The sequence below is a fragment of the Ricinus communis genome, chromosome 3 (assembly GCF_019578655.1).
Source record: "Ricinus communis isolate WT05 ecotype wild-type chromosome 3, ASM1957865v1, whole genome shotgun sequence".
Lineage (NCBI taxonomy): Eukaryota > Viridiplantae > Streptophyta > Magnoliopsida > Malpighiales > Euphorbiaceae > Ricinus > Ricinus communis.
Genome location: NC_063258.1, coordinates 30,953,739 through 30,967,318, shown reverse-complemented (window position 1 = coordinate 30,967,318; position 13,580 = coordinate 30,953,739). Strand labels below are relative to the sequence as shown.

Below are 13,580 nucleotides of genomic sequence, written 5' to 3'. Positions count from 1 at the left end.
AATAAGAGTCACAGGAGAACTAACACGAATCAAAACAAAAAATGAGAGTGAGTTAAAATCAAATAATCTAGGGACTATTGCTTCTTCTCGGAAAACATAGATTATTCAAATCGATATCAAACCATACTATAATCATACCCTACTATTTCCTTCACATAAAATATTAATCATTCGAATCAAAATATCAACCATGCACGTAAATACAATCCATATTATAATCATACCATAATAAATAAATAAATGAATAAATAAAAATATATTTTTACTTTTACGGGACGAGTGGCTCAAGAGAACCCTAACCCCAAATTCTAATAGCCTTTCGGCTCTCTTAATCCAACAGTCCGGCGCCCCGGAGAGTAAGCTCGATCGGGGTCCTTACCTCCGAACACTTGAATTCCAAATAAGCCAGAGCATTGCTCGATCGGGGACCTTAACTCCGCATCAATCCAGAGCAAGCTCGATCAAAGGCATAAATCCATAATAACCTTATATCCATGATCATTACCGGCATGTAACCCATCAAAGTGGCATGTTCTACAAGCCACATTTCCCAAATCGCAATCACCACATTTAATAAATATTATTGTCTAAAGAAGTCATTCAACTATATCAAAATAACGATTAACAATTTTAAAGTAAGACATCATGCAACTCATGTGGAAAATCGATAATATTTGATATTATTATTACATTACTAATAATAATATTTATATTATCTTCAATAATCCGGTGAAATTATTTATGTTGCGATACTAATAACCATATTATGCATAAACCTTCAAAATAACATATTAAATTCGGACTTAGCAATAGTGCAACGATTAAGTGACTTTAACTCATTGGCGACCTCCTAGCTCGCTCCGGTGCCTCGGTAGGAGCGAGCCAGAGATCATCTAATCACGAAAATAATTTATCAATACCGAGACAATCGATCATTAATCCTAGGTCTAGACTCCTAGATCGACTGTCTAAGAATCTCGACTCGGGAACTACCGAAAATTCGTGAACCTCCCCTACAACACGAACATTACCCCCCGTAAAACGGGTCCAGGACTGCCGGAAAAAATACTTCAAATAACCAACAATTTAAACAATAGGAGTCGGGTCCCCAAACTTCACTATTTCCGACTCGCCACACAAAGACAAAATACGAGGCGTGAGACAATTATTTTGACTCACAAAATCATCAAATACTCAATATAACCCAATAGACACAATTAAACCAAGAATTTCTAAAATTAACGGGCCAAAGAAAATTACCGAGACGCTTCGACTCGCACGGGAGTCCGATCGACGATCCGAACACACCATCGGACTCACAACGACGTGTGATCCCGCCCGATTTTTCGATCCGACACTCGATCTTCCGGGAGAGATTTGCGGACGATCTCAACCGTCGATTTGCAAACGAAGTCCGATCGCCACGAAACCATCGCGAAGCTTGATCGGGAGGAGAGTCGGGATATGTCCTCCGATCATCCATCCTCCGCCGGAGCTCGGAAAAGCCCAAAAACGCCTACCGCCACCATTATCTCTCTCCACCGGATCTTCCGTCTCCGGCCACCACAGGCCGCGAGAGCCGATCGCCACCTAACGCCAACAACGCGCGAAACACGCCCTCGCCGCTATGCCTGCATTCCGCCTCCTCTCTCTCTCCGATCTACTTTCTCTATCCCCGATTTCTTTCCCTTCAATATCGACATTTGACCCCTGAACTTTTCTTTATTACAATTTGGTCCCCCAACTTTCTTAATTACTTATAATTTCATCCTGCAGAATTCCAATTTGACCCCCAAACTTCTTTTTAGCCTTTCAATTAAGCCCTTAACTATTTAATTTGGGCCAAATCCGAATTATTGAAAAATACACAATTAAATTAAATAATCAATTTCCAACTTAAAATTTAATACTACTAATCAATTATAATACCGATTTTTTCAAAATTCTTTTATAAAAACATCCTTTATAATTTCTTCCAAAATTTTTCAATATATAATTTTACTTATATAAATATGAATTTGGAAAAATTTTGAATAGCCAAAATATAATCATTTCAAATTAAACCCAATAAAAATGAAGCTAAAATTAACTTAAATAAAAATTCATTATTAAATATATAAAAATTCCGGGTGTTACAAAAAGAGTAAGTGAAATATAGTATTTTTTTATCCATCCTAAATTATAGTCTACTTTTTATTTTTAATTGTTAAGTTAGTAAGCAATTGTCACACGTACAATTAGCATAGATATTAGCTTATGTAATTAATTTCTGCATTTTATAATCAAAATTATAGTTTTTATGTAATTAATAAATTTAAATTTTTAATTTTCGTATAAATTAAAATAGACTATCCTTTTTAAATCTTTAATATAATGAGAAAAAAAAATATCGTAATGTGTTTTGAATATTTAATATAAATATATCGGATGATATATTTTAAATGCTTAATGAGTCAATATTTACTATTTATTTATAATAAACGACCAAAATAATTAACTCTCCGTTATCAAAGAGTTTTTTTGAAATAAAATAAAAAATTTTGAGTTAACTATGAAAAGATTTAAAATTTAAGTTAAATTTATCAAAAAGTGGAAAGCTTAAGAAGTTTTAGGTAATTAGGCGTATTATTTATTTGTTTGTTAATTAAGTGAGCCGGCGATGAGCCAGTTTTTCTTTTCTTCACTTCTTGCATAACACACACACGCACACACACACACATATCGTCTTCTCAGATCCGTCTCTCTCCTCACTAAAACAAAAAAGAGAGAGAAAACAGAGCTTCACTCGCCATGAACATGGCGATTAGGGTTTTTCTATTCTCTCTACTCCTTTTATCAACTGCTATCCCAACCTTTTCTCTTTACGAAGATCAAGTTGGTCTTATGGATTGGTAATCTCCTTAATTCTACTCCAACAAAATTGTATTTCGTAATTTAACAGTTATAGTAGCTATTTTATTCTTTTTCTGCTGAACTCAATCAATCTTATTAGTAATTGAGCTTTTCGGTTCTTATAATGGCACAGATAGCTACTAATTAGCCTGCCATTTGTTTAGAGTGTTTTCTTATTCCTTTTCTTTTTTCCGGCTTGATTACTTAAATTCTTAGTTCTGCTTTCGTATAAAATTAATGTAGGCATCAGCGGTACATAGGAAAAGTGAAGGATGCAGTATTTCACACACAGAAAACTGGTAGAAAGCGCGTTATCGTTTCCACTGAAGAGAACGTTATCGCTTCTCTTGATCTTCGCCATGGCGAGATTTGTGAGTGTTCTAATAATGTTCTCTGTAACTTCCTTTTCCTTTTCCTTTACAAAAAAAAAACAAACTGTCGTTTTAAATGCTAATTTGATGTTATGTTTTATGCAGTTTGGAGGCATGTATTTGGGACCAATGATGCTATTGATGGAATTGATATTGCCATGGGGAAATGTAATGATTTTTTATCCTATTTATAGTTGCTAATGGTGCTTACTTATTCGGGTTGATTTTTCAGCATGTAGTTGCCTATTATAAATGAATTCCTGCTTCATTTGATTCTGTCATCAGCGGCTGCAATATTACATATACTCTTGCAAATCTTTTTGTTCTTCAGAAGACCCAGAAAATAAATGTAGAAATCTGTTCGACATATTGTTGTTTCTATTATGTACTTTCTCTATATTAGCATATTTATGCTAACTGCAGATTTTTTTCATGGATTTATCATGTATGGACTACGGACCCTTGCTTAAATTATTGTTACTTTGTCTAGATAATTTGTGGCCTTTTTTGTGTACTCCAGATGGGATGATCATTTGACTGTTTTATTTATTTCAGTTCTTAATAATTCTAAAATTTCCAGATGTCATTACCCTTTCGTCAGAGGGAGGTATTTTAAGAGCATGGAACCTTCCTGATGGACAGATGGTGTGGGAATCTTTTCTTCAGGGTCTTAATCCCTCAAAGTCATTATTACTGGTGCCGGTTAGTAGTTTATTTGTCATTTAATATAATCTCTCTATCTAACATGATCATTGAATCACAGTTTATGATAATTATATGAGCTTTTCCAGCTAAATTTACTTTGGGTAAATTTGCAATCAGAAACCAATATTCCATGCACTATAATCTATTTCACATGCTGATTTTGTAATTTTATATATTTTCTGATATCAGAGGTCACCGCCCTCCTTCCAGTACCTCATTTCTTTTTCTAAGAATGCCTTTATACATTATGCCTTATATGAAGTTAAAAGACAATTTGTGGTCAATCAAGATTTTCATGCTGCAGGCGAGCTTCAAAGTTGATAAGGACAACACGATCCTTGTCTTTGGTAAAGGATGTCTCAGTGCTATTTCAAGCATACATGGTGAGATTATCTGGAAGAAGGATTTTGCTGCTGAAAGGTTTGACCACTTTGAAGATTTGTTCATATAATTCTGTTCATAAATCACCATGCCATTGACGCGTTTTTTATGTACCTGTTGCAGTTTTGAGGTTCAGCAAGTGATTCAGCCCCCTAGTAGTGATATTATATATGTGGTAGGATTTGTTGGTTCTTCACAGTTTGATGCATATCAAATTAATGCAAAGAATGGAGAGCTTCTGAAGCATGAAAGTGCTGCACTTTCTGGTGGTTTTTCGGGGGAAGTTTCTTTAGTTTCAACTAATACACTTGTGGTGCTGGATTCTACTGGGTCAGCTTTGACAGCAGTGAGCTTTCAGAATGGAGAAATTAGCTTTCAGAAAACATACATATCAGATCTTATTGCAGATCCCATGGGGATGGCAATGATAATACCTTCAAAACTTATAGGGGTGTTTGCTTTGAAAACCCATTCATTTATGATATTTATAAGAGTGACAGATGAAGGTAACTTGGAGGTGATAGATAAAATAAAGCATGTAACAGCTGTTAGTGATTCTCTTTCATTATTAGAGGACTGGCAGGCATTTGCAATCGTTGAACATCGTGGCGAGGATATTTACCTTACAGTGAAGCTTAGTCATAACTGGAATGGTGATTTGCTTAAGGAGAGCATTAAGATGGACCACCAAAGAGGGATAGTCCATAAGGTTTTCATAAACAATTATATCCGGACAGATAGGACTCATGGATTTAGGGCATTGATTGTTATGGAAGATCATTCGCTTTTACTGCTACAACAAGGTGAGATTGTATGGAGTAGGGAAGATGGCCTTGCCTCAATCATAGATGTAACAACATCTGAACTTCCTGTTGAGAAGGAAGGTGTATCAGTGGCAAAAGTGGAACAGAACCTTTTTGAATGGCTGAAGGTATGATCTAATATTTAAGATTGGATTTGTAAGATTAGAGTTGTCAGATTTCCACAAAATCAAACATGATATCACTCTGCTTAGGCTAAAAGGTTATCTGATCAAGTTGCTTGCTTATCTTTTACTTTTCTATTCCTACCTGTATTTCTTAAAATTTCAATCCATAGCCCCGATATGGCGATAAAGACTGATTCAACGAGATATGCCTTGCCTGCATTAAGATTTAAAACTATAATTTACATGCACTGCGGATAAGCTATTGTAATCACAACAATCATGTTTCAAGAACTGTGCACTTCAGTGTTGCTGCCTAAATTTTTTTATCATATCCAAGGGCTTGCTCGGAAATTAGAATTTCCAATGCCAATGTATCTTGTTTATGTTTTTGGCCCACTCCTTTGTGTGACTTCAGTGAAATTATTGGTTAGTGTTTCCAAATGATCACAATCACCAGTACAAATTTGAAATGTTTGTAATCATCCGTATTAGTTAACTGGCTCTGTATTTCCGATCAAGCCTGCCATCTCTCTCAAATAACATGGCCTCACCTTGCGCTTACACCACCTGGGCTCCCTTTCCTCCCTGGGCTGTCCCGGTGCAAGCTTACCCTATTTCATGGTGTTTTGGCCAAAAAATCAATCCTTTTCCTGAATATTCTTTTCTTTCCCCTTATTAATAAAGGTGGGTGTCTGTTTTGTTGTGGCACAATATATGATGCATGATTGATATTTTATTTTATTAAATAATCATTTGTTAATGTGTTTATTCCATAATTTTGATGGTTTATCTTATTGCCTGGTTCTTCTCTGGCCCTTGCATTTTGACACATGATTTTTTTTTTTTTTTTTTTTTTGGTTTCAAGGGACATATTCTGAAGCTTAAGGGTACCTTAATGCTTGCAAGCCCTGAGGATGTAGTGGCCATACAGGCCATGAGGTTGAAAAGCTCCGAGAAGAGCAAAATGACCAGAGACCATAATGGTTTCCGGAAGCTGCTCATTGCTCTCACCAAGTCTGGAAAGGTTTTTGCCTTGCATACTGGAGATGGACGGGTAGTGTGGTCTGTTTTTATGAATTCTCTACGTAAATCAGATGCATGTGAAAACCCAACTGGGGTTAATATGTATCAGTGGCAAGTTCCTCACCACCATGCAATGGATGAGAATCCATCTGTGCTGGTTGTTGGCAGGTGTAGGCCAAGTTCTGATGCACTAGGTGTACTGTCTTTTATTGATACTTACACCGGGAAGGAGCTTAGTTCTTCCAGTCTTGCTCATTCTGTCGTGCAAGTGATTCCGCTAACTTTTACAGATTCAACTGAACAACGGCTGCATCTACTAATAGATGCTGACCAAAAAGCACATTTATACCCAAAAACACCTGAGGCTGTTGGTATTTTTCAGCGTGAGTTTTCAAACATTTTCTGGTACTCAGTTGAGGCTGACAGTGGCATCATTAGAGGGCATGCATTGAAGGGCAATTGCATTGGTGAAGTAGCAGATGAATATTGCTTTGAAACTAAGCGTATATGGTCGATTTTATTCCCCTTGGAATCAGAAAAGATCATCACGACTGTGACTAGAAAGGCAAATGAGGTAGACCTTTTCTCCTCCTCAAAACGTTGATAGCTAATTTAAAGACTGCTTCTTCGTCTTCTTAAAGAACAGAAGAAAACACTGTTGTTAGTCTGGTAATTTATGGCGTTTAGTTAAATTTCATATTGATTTGAATCACTGAATACCTTTTAATTGAGGCAAGCAGGCTTAACTTTTCTGAAAATGCATTGAAGCAGAATTGTGAGGATACATAAATTTTGAGTAGAAAAGTCAAAAGTTATGTGTCTGAACCTAATTTTAACAGCCGGCACAGTAACCATGAAAATGGCTCCTTCTTTAGTGAGATTATATGAACAAATGCCTGAACCAAAATATGATTCAGGGTTCTTCAATTATTTCTCGTATAACTGTTTCGAAAGGTGTTTTTTCCCTCAGTCCATGTAGTAAATTTAGATACTGGTATTTCTTCTGTAAAACAGGTTTTGTTCTTACATGGACTGGAGCGAAAGAGAGTGATCATTTTGACATGTATTCCTGGTTATGTACCACAGCCTGAATTTTACTTGTACCTTATGTTTTCTTTTTATGCAAGCTCTCATAGGTGGAAGCTCATATATGAATGTATGTTTTTGTATTGTTGAAGCCATTGTAGTAAGTATGCTGTGCTAGATTTCTGTGTCTTCCTTTATATTTTGTTTCCTTTGTCTATACTTTTACGTAAGAATTTTTCTCCATAGGATTTCGTGGGTGTTTACCAATCTTTGCTGTATAATTGTATGGTTAAGATGGCTTCTTGTTTTGTTCTTCAGGTGGTTCATACTCAAGCAAAGGTTATAGCAGACCAAGATGTGATGTACAAATATATATCAAAAAATTTGCTTTTTGTGGTGACTGTTACACCAAAAGCCATTGGGGGTATTGGAACAGCTACGCCGGAGGAATCATGGTTGGTTGCATATCTTATCGATACTGTCACTGGTCGCATATTGCATCGTATGACTCATCATGGCGCAAACGGTCCTGTCCATGCAGTAAGTTTTTTATTTTATTTTGTTTTGTTTTAAAGACATTATTTTACCTCATACAACTGGATCTTTTGCAGGTTTTTAGTGAAAACTGGGTTGTTTACCACTACTTTAATCTTAGAGCTCACAGATATGAGATGTCAGTCATTGAAATATATGACCAATCTCGGGCGGTAAGCATATGATCTTGCATATATAATACAGTATTTTATCTGCATTCTGATTCTGACCACTTCAAGTTTTGAAAATTGAATATAGGACAACAAAGATGTTTGGAAGCTTCTTCTTGGAAAGCATAATCTCACTTCTCCCATCTCCTCCTATTCTCGACCAGAGGTCATAACAAAGTCACAATCGTACTTCTTTACCCATTCTGTCAAAGCAATAGCTGTTACTTCTACAACCAAGGGCATAACTTCAAAGCAATTGCTTCTTGGTACAATTGGTGATCAGGTTTGTTGAAATCTTCGAACAAAGTGAAATTTCAAAGTTGCATCTGGCTTTCTTTTTTGAGACTTCAGTTCAGGTAGGCTTGTATGCGCTGTGCACTGAATTTAAGTGAATGCTTTACAGGTTTTGGCACTTGATAAGCGTTTCTTGGATCCTCGTCGGTCTATTAACCCCACACAAGCAGAGAAAGAAGAAGGAATTTTACCTCTTACAGATTCATTGCCAATTATGCCTCAGGTTGGTTGCCTGTCTTTCACTTCTACTGATTAGCAGCTGTGGATCATATACAATTTTATGCTTACTGATTCAGTGCTCTACCACATTTCTTTCTTTTTCCCTTGCTTACTACTTGGTCCGTCAAACTGATGTGAAACTGTTATGCAGTCATATGTTACACATGCCCTTCAAGTAGAGGGCCTACGAGGCATAATAACAGTCCCTGCAAAACTTGAATCGACCACGCTTGTATTTGCATATGGTGTGGATCTCTTCTTCACTCGCATTGCGCCTTCAAGGACCTATGATTCTCTTACAGAGGATTTTAGCTATGCCTTGTTGCTCCTAACAATTGTTGCACTTGTGGTGGCGATATTTGCAACATGGATTTTGTCAGAGAAGAAAGAACTACGGGACAAGTGGAGGTGAATTTAGTCTCTGCTCAGTTTTTGCCATAACAATTTTCTTTGTTTTTCCTTCTTGTTTAGGAAAAAGAACGTGTCAGCTTGATTTTTGCTGGAATTAGATCAAGGAGATTCACTCCAAACTTGTAATTTTAACTGATCTGTAGCATCTCCGTGTTTAATTTTGCATTATTTTTACAGTACAGTAGGAACGATCAAAATTAGCTTCTCATCTTGTAAGTCACAGATTTTATCCTAAAGGAAAATATTTTGTTATTCAATATTTGATCCAAAATGTGTCATTTACCCTATTTTAATCTAGAGCAAGATGCTAAAACATTTGTTGAAAAAAAATAAAAATAAAATGTTAGGACCTGTTTGGATCAAGGTTATGAATGAAAAATGAAAATGTGTCTTTTACCCTAATTCTTTCACCGACTCATTCTTATCCCATTTTTTGCACGGAGCAAACGACCGTTGGCAAACTAAATTATGTGATTGCTATTCTATGCAGCATTCGCTGCTTTTATAGGAATTAGAAAGGCAATTGAGAGCTGGAGCTAAGGATAATTAATTCAAATGTCTACAATTATTGAAGTGCACAGATACAGCTTGATTGGTAACTTGGAAAATTGGCCTTTTTGCCAATTTCATGATTTGGAAGTTGAAAGGACCTTTCATAGGAGAGAAACTGTTGCTTGTACTTTGTTCATCGTCATCTGGTAGCTCTTTCTGCAGAAGAAAAATATCTTGAGAGACAATTGATAAAAAAAGACCCGGTGGTGGTCTTTCCCTCAAAACAGTATCTCACTGTGGTCGAGTCATGGCACACGGCCCCTCTAAGCATAGGAAACATGATGGATTGATGGTGAAAAATATTCTTATGCTGCCCAGTCTCACAACAGTAACAACCAACTCTAGGTGTATGCACCATCTTTTCTTTTTTCCTTTTGTAAATTTAGAAGGTTAAAAAAAAAAAGTATGCAAGTGACAGGTAGTCTCTGATAACTGAAACTGTTCAGTGTTGGTTCCTTATAGAGGACTCTGTGTCTCATTCACAACAAGTGTGAAGGACGACACACTATCGTGAATACCTCTGCTGTTTCTGCACTGTTAGACTGTCCCAAAGTAGTGGCTTCATTTCATTACCCTCTCTCTCTCTTCCATGATTGATAATTCTGCAACTCCAAGTGCTAAAAACATACTGAAACCTCTCTTTCTCTCTCTCTTTTATTGTATTCATCCGACCTCTTCACTCTTTAATACTTACTCTCTTCAATCAAGAGCTACACAAGTTCAGCAAGTCACCATGAAAACCCACCACCCCAAACTAAAAACTCAACCACGTCCCTTCTTTTCTTGTGGCTTCTTTCGCCACTGCACTCAAACTACACTCAGTCCCACCACTCCTCACCCTCCTTCCCTCCCTCTCTGCTCCACTGCTCCACCGCCTTTACCCCCATCACCACCACCTCCTCCTCCTCCTCCTCCTCCACCACTACAATCCCAACAACCTCTACTCTTAAAATCCCAACAACCTGAATCCTCCTCCTCCTCCTCCTCCTCTACCACTTCCCAAAGCTTCACCCAATGGAAATTCCCTCTCGTAACCTCTCCTCTCCACCCTGAATCGGACCCACAGACCAAACCCGATTCCACCATCCCGTTGCCACCACCAATTAACTCTACCAAACTCCAAGAGGTCTTCCATGCAGCTGAGTTACAGCTGAGTGGTGGTTCTGAACATGAAAAACTTGCTTCTCTCCATCTCTTAGAACGTTCTTTAGTTCCTAACCCCCCATCACACTCCGTCTGCCCACCCCAACTCATGCGCGCGCTGGTTGCAAATTTGAAAAACAAAGCAGGGGCGAAACCGGCAACCAAAATTTTATTAGCTCTTTGCTTAGCTGAGGCCAATCGCCACGTGGCTGTTGAGGCTGGAGCTGTTGGGACTATCATTGAGGTTGTCATGGAGCTTGAGGCTCCTGCCGCAGAGCGGGCATTAGCAGCGTTGGAGCTGACGTGCACGGTGGAGGAAGGGGCGGCGGAGCTGAGGACTCATGCATTGGCGGTGCCAGTTATGGTGGCTATGATGGGAAAAGTGTCTGGGAGAGGGAAAGAGTACGCTATAAGTGCTCTTGCGGTGGTTTATGGCGGCGGCGGCGGCGAAGGTGGTGGTGGCTTGGTGGCGGTGGATGAGGAGGTTCAGGTGCAGCACGCGCCGCCTGAAGAGGTGGCGCGTGCAGTAGTATTGGCGTTACAAGGCGATTGTACTGCTAGAGGGAGGAGGAAAGGGCATCAGTTGTTAAAGGCTCTTGAAGAATACGGACGGTTAGATGTAACACATGATGGACATGAACAGTTATGAATTTCGATTACAGAATCCTCTACTCTGGACTCCCTACAGAGGCACTGAAGTGAAGCCGAAGACGAAGCCAAAATGGAGGTTGCAGAGCGACTGATTTTTCCTTTTTGTTTATTTATTTGTTACTATTATTATTTTACTTTTGCTTTTCTGCTGGTTATGGAAAGCCCAATGGGCCTGGGCTGGTATAGTTTAGTTTTTCTTTTCTTTTAGCTCCAAAAGCCTCCAGTAATTTTATCACACAGTATAATAGATTTTCAGATGTACTTGTAAAGTTTTTTCTTTCTAATTAATTTGAGTTTGTTTGCGTGCAAAAGATAATTGTTTCTTCTCCTTAATCTCTGTAGGAAACTTTTAATGTAATTTTGTTTGTTCATTATGAGCATAAGCGCGTATTAAGAGCCGTACTTATATAGCCTATGTGAATTTTTGAGTTCTCCAATTGCTGGGTATCTCCTTCTGTTGGGTTGTTTTTCATCACTGCGTCAGAAAATCTTCGTCTTCGATCCTATTTGCAACGCAATAAAGAAGTCTATTTCTTTCAACCTTGATCCCGCCCTTAAGACTCGTTACGTTGTTTTTACTGAACTCGTTGGCTCCGCGCTCTATTCGGGCAGAACCCGATTCGAGAACTTTCTCTCAGAAATTCCCTTCACCAAGTTATCGCAGTAATCGGTTCTTGTTTCTTAGTATGAAAAGGCGAGTTCCTCAAAAACTATTTTTGTTCTCTTGAAATAACTCGGTCTAGTAATTTCAATCCAAATATGTTTTTGTTTGTGTTTGGGTTTATGTTTGTGTTATATCGATAAAAATAAAAATTATAAAAAATTTCAATACGACGAACACATACGAAATACGCCCCTAATATAAGTTTAGAAACAAACTGAGGGCAGTGAAGATGGGTCAAAGATAGGGAATTTGCTATTTATAAATTACCGACCATACCAAACCCTTGGTTATTTTAAAATCAAGGTATCAAATGCACTAAATATAAAAGGATCCAATACCATATTGTACCAATTTTACGGTTCAATACAGTTCGGTTCGGTGCTATTTTTGGTTCTAAAAAATTTTAAAAATATAACTTTAATCTCATATTTAATCAAATACATTTAGAGAAAATATGATTACCAACTTAAACAAAGTAGCATGAAAATCTAAATTAAAATTGCAATCACATTCTTGAACAACCTGTTTCGCAATTCAGTCACTTGCAAATAAAATAATTCATTCAATATTCAAATACAAACCATTAAAATATATATTACTGCAAGCATAAAAATATTTTACAGATGGCAATCATTAAAATAAATAAATTTACAAACTTTATGTAGCACTAAAATACATGTCCAAAATTAGCAAAAGAATGTTATTACTTCCCCTCAAAATTAGCACTCCACATTTAATCTTGGCATAAGGGACTCACCAATATCAGGATCTTGAATAATTCCTACAATAAAAGTAAAAAATTACGTCAATAAGACTTAACAGCATTAACAATAAATAAATATATGTAAGAAGTAAATAAATTTTACTTGACTCTATACTTTCAATATCCTCTATTGATTCTTCTAGTTGGATAGGTTTATTTGAACTTCTAAGCTAATCTTGACAACAAATGAAGACTTCCGCTGTTGTAGGAAGTAAAGAACTTCTATATTGTTAAAAGATATTTTGACAATTTTTTCTCAAGTTTTGTTTGATCATTTTCAAAAAAAAATTAAATTTATAAAATATAATTTAATATATTTTTTTATATTTTAATATTAATTTATAATATTTTAAAAGTTAATAAATTAATTATTTCTAAATATTTAATTTTTTAAGTTTTATTAGTATAATAATATAAAAATTATTTTTAAAATATTTATTTCTTAATTTTAATATTTATATAAATTAATACTTTTAGTATAATTAATATTATTATTCTTAAAATAAAAATATTATATTATTAAAAATTAATTTATTAATAAATATAGTGTAAATAATATTATATTTATATAACAATATCTTTTATAATTTTTACTAATTTATATAACTTTTTATTAAATTAAGTAATTTTTTAATTAACTTGTCAAAAATTTCTAGATAGTAAATAAATTTTAAATCTAGTATTATAGTATGTATACTATATTACTACTATCAATATACTATGTGACATATTAATATATATAACTTATATTTTTTATAGAGTATAAAGTATATTATAATATTATAGTTATTTTTAATGTATACTATATAAATGATAAATATAAAATAATTTTTTATAGAGTATATGTATTATT

At 35.9% G+C, this 13,580-nt stretch overlaps 2 protein-coding genes across 2 annotated transcripts; both read left to right on the top strand.

Annotated features, from left to right (window-relative positions):
- The first annotated feature begins 2,660 nt into the window (after window positions 1-2,660).
- On the top strand, window positions 2,661-9,211 carry LOC8271196 (ER membrane protein complex subunit 1). Its single transcript, XM_002516510.4, has 12 exons — window positions 2,661-2,891; window positions 3,136-3,263; window positions 3,369-3,431; window positions 3,844-3,965; window positions 4,273-4,388; window positions 4,473-5,280; window positions 6,143-6,874; window positions 7,645-7,866; window positions 7,938-8,033; window positions 8,119-8,313; window positions 8,434-8,547; window positions 8,695-9,211. The coding sequence occupies exons 1-12, from the start codon at window positions 2,791-2,793 to the stop codon at window positions 8,953-8,955; spliced, it is 2,958 nt and encodes a 985-aa protein (XP_002516556.2). The 5' UTR covers window positions 2,661-2,790; the 3' UTR covers window positions 8,956-9,211.
- Window positions 9,212-9,448: 237 nt separating this feature from the next.
- Window positions 9,449-11,627, top strand: LOC8271195 (NHS-like protein 1). The gene has a single exon (XM_015717573.3). It carries the CDS (start codon window positions 10,096-10,098, stop codon window positions 11,296-11,298), a length of 1,203 nt encoding a protein of 400 aa, XP_015573059.1. The 5' UTR covers window positions 9,449-10,095; the 3' UTR covers window positions 11,299-11,627.
- The last annotated feature ends 1,953 nt before the right edge of the window (window positions 11,628-13,580 follow it).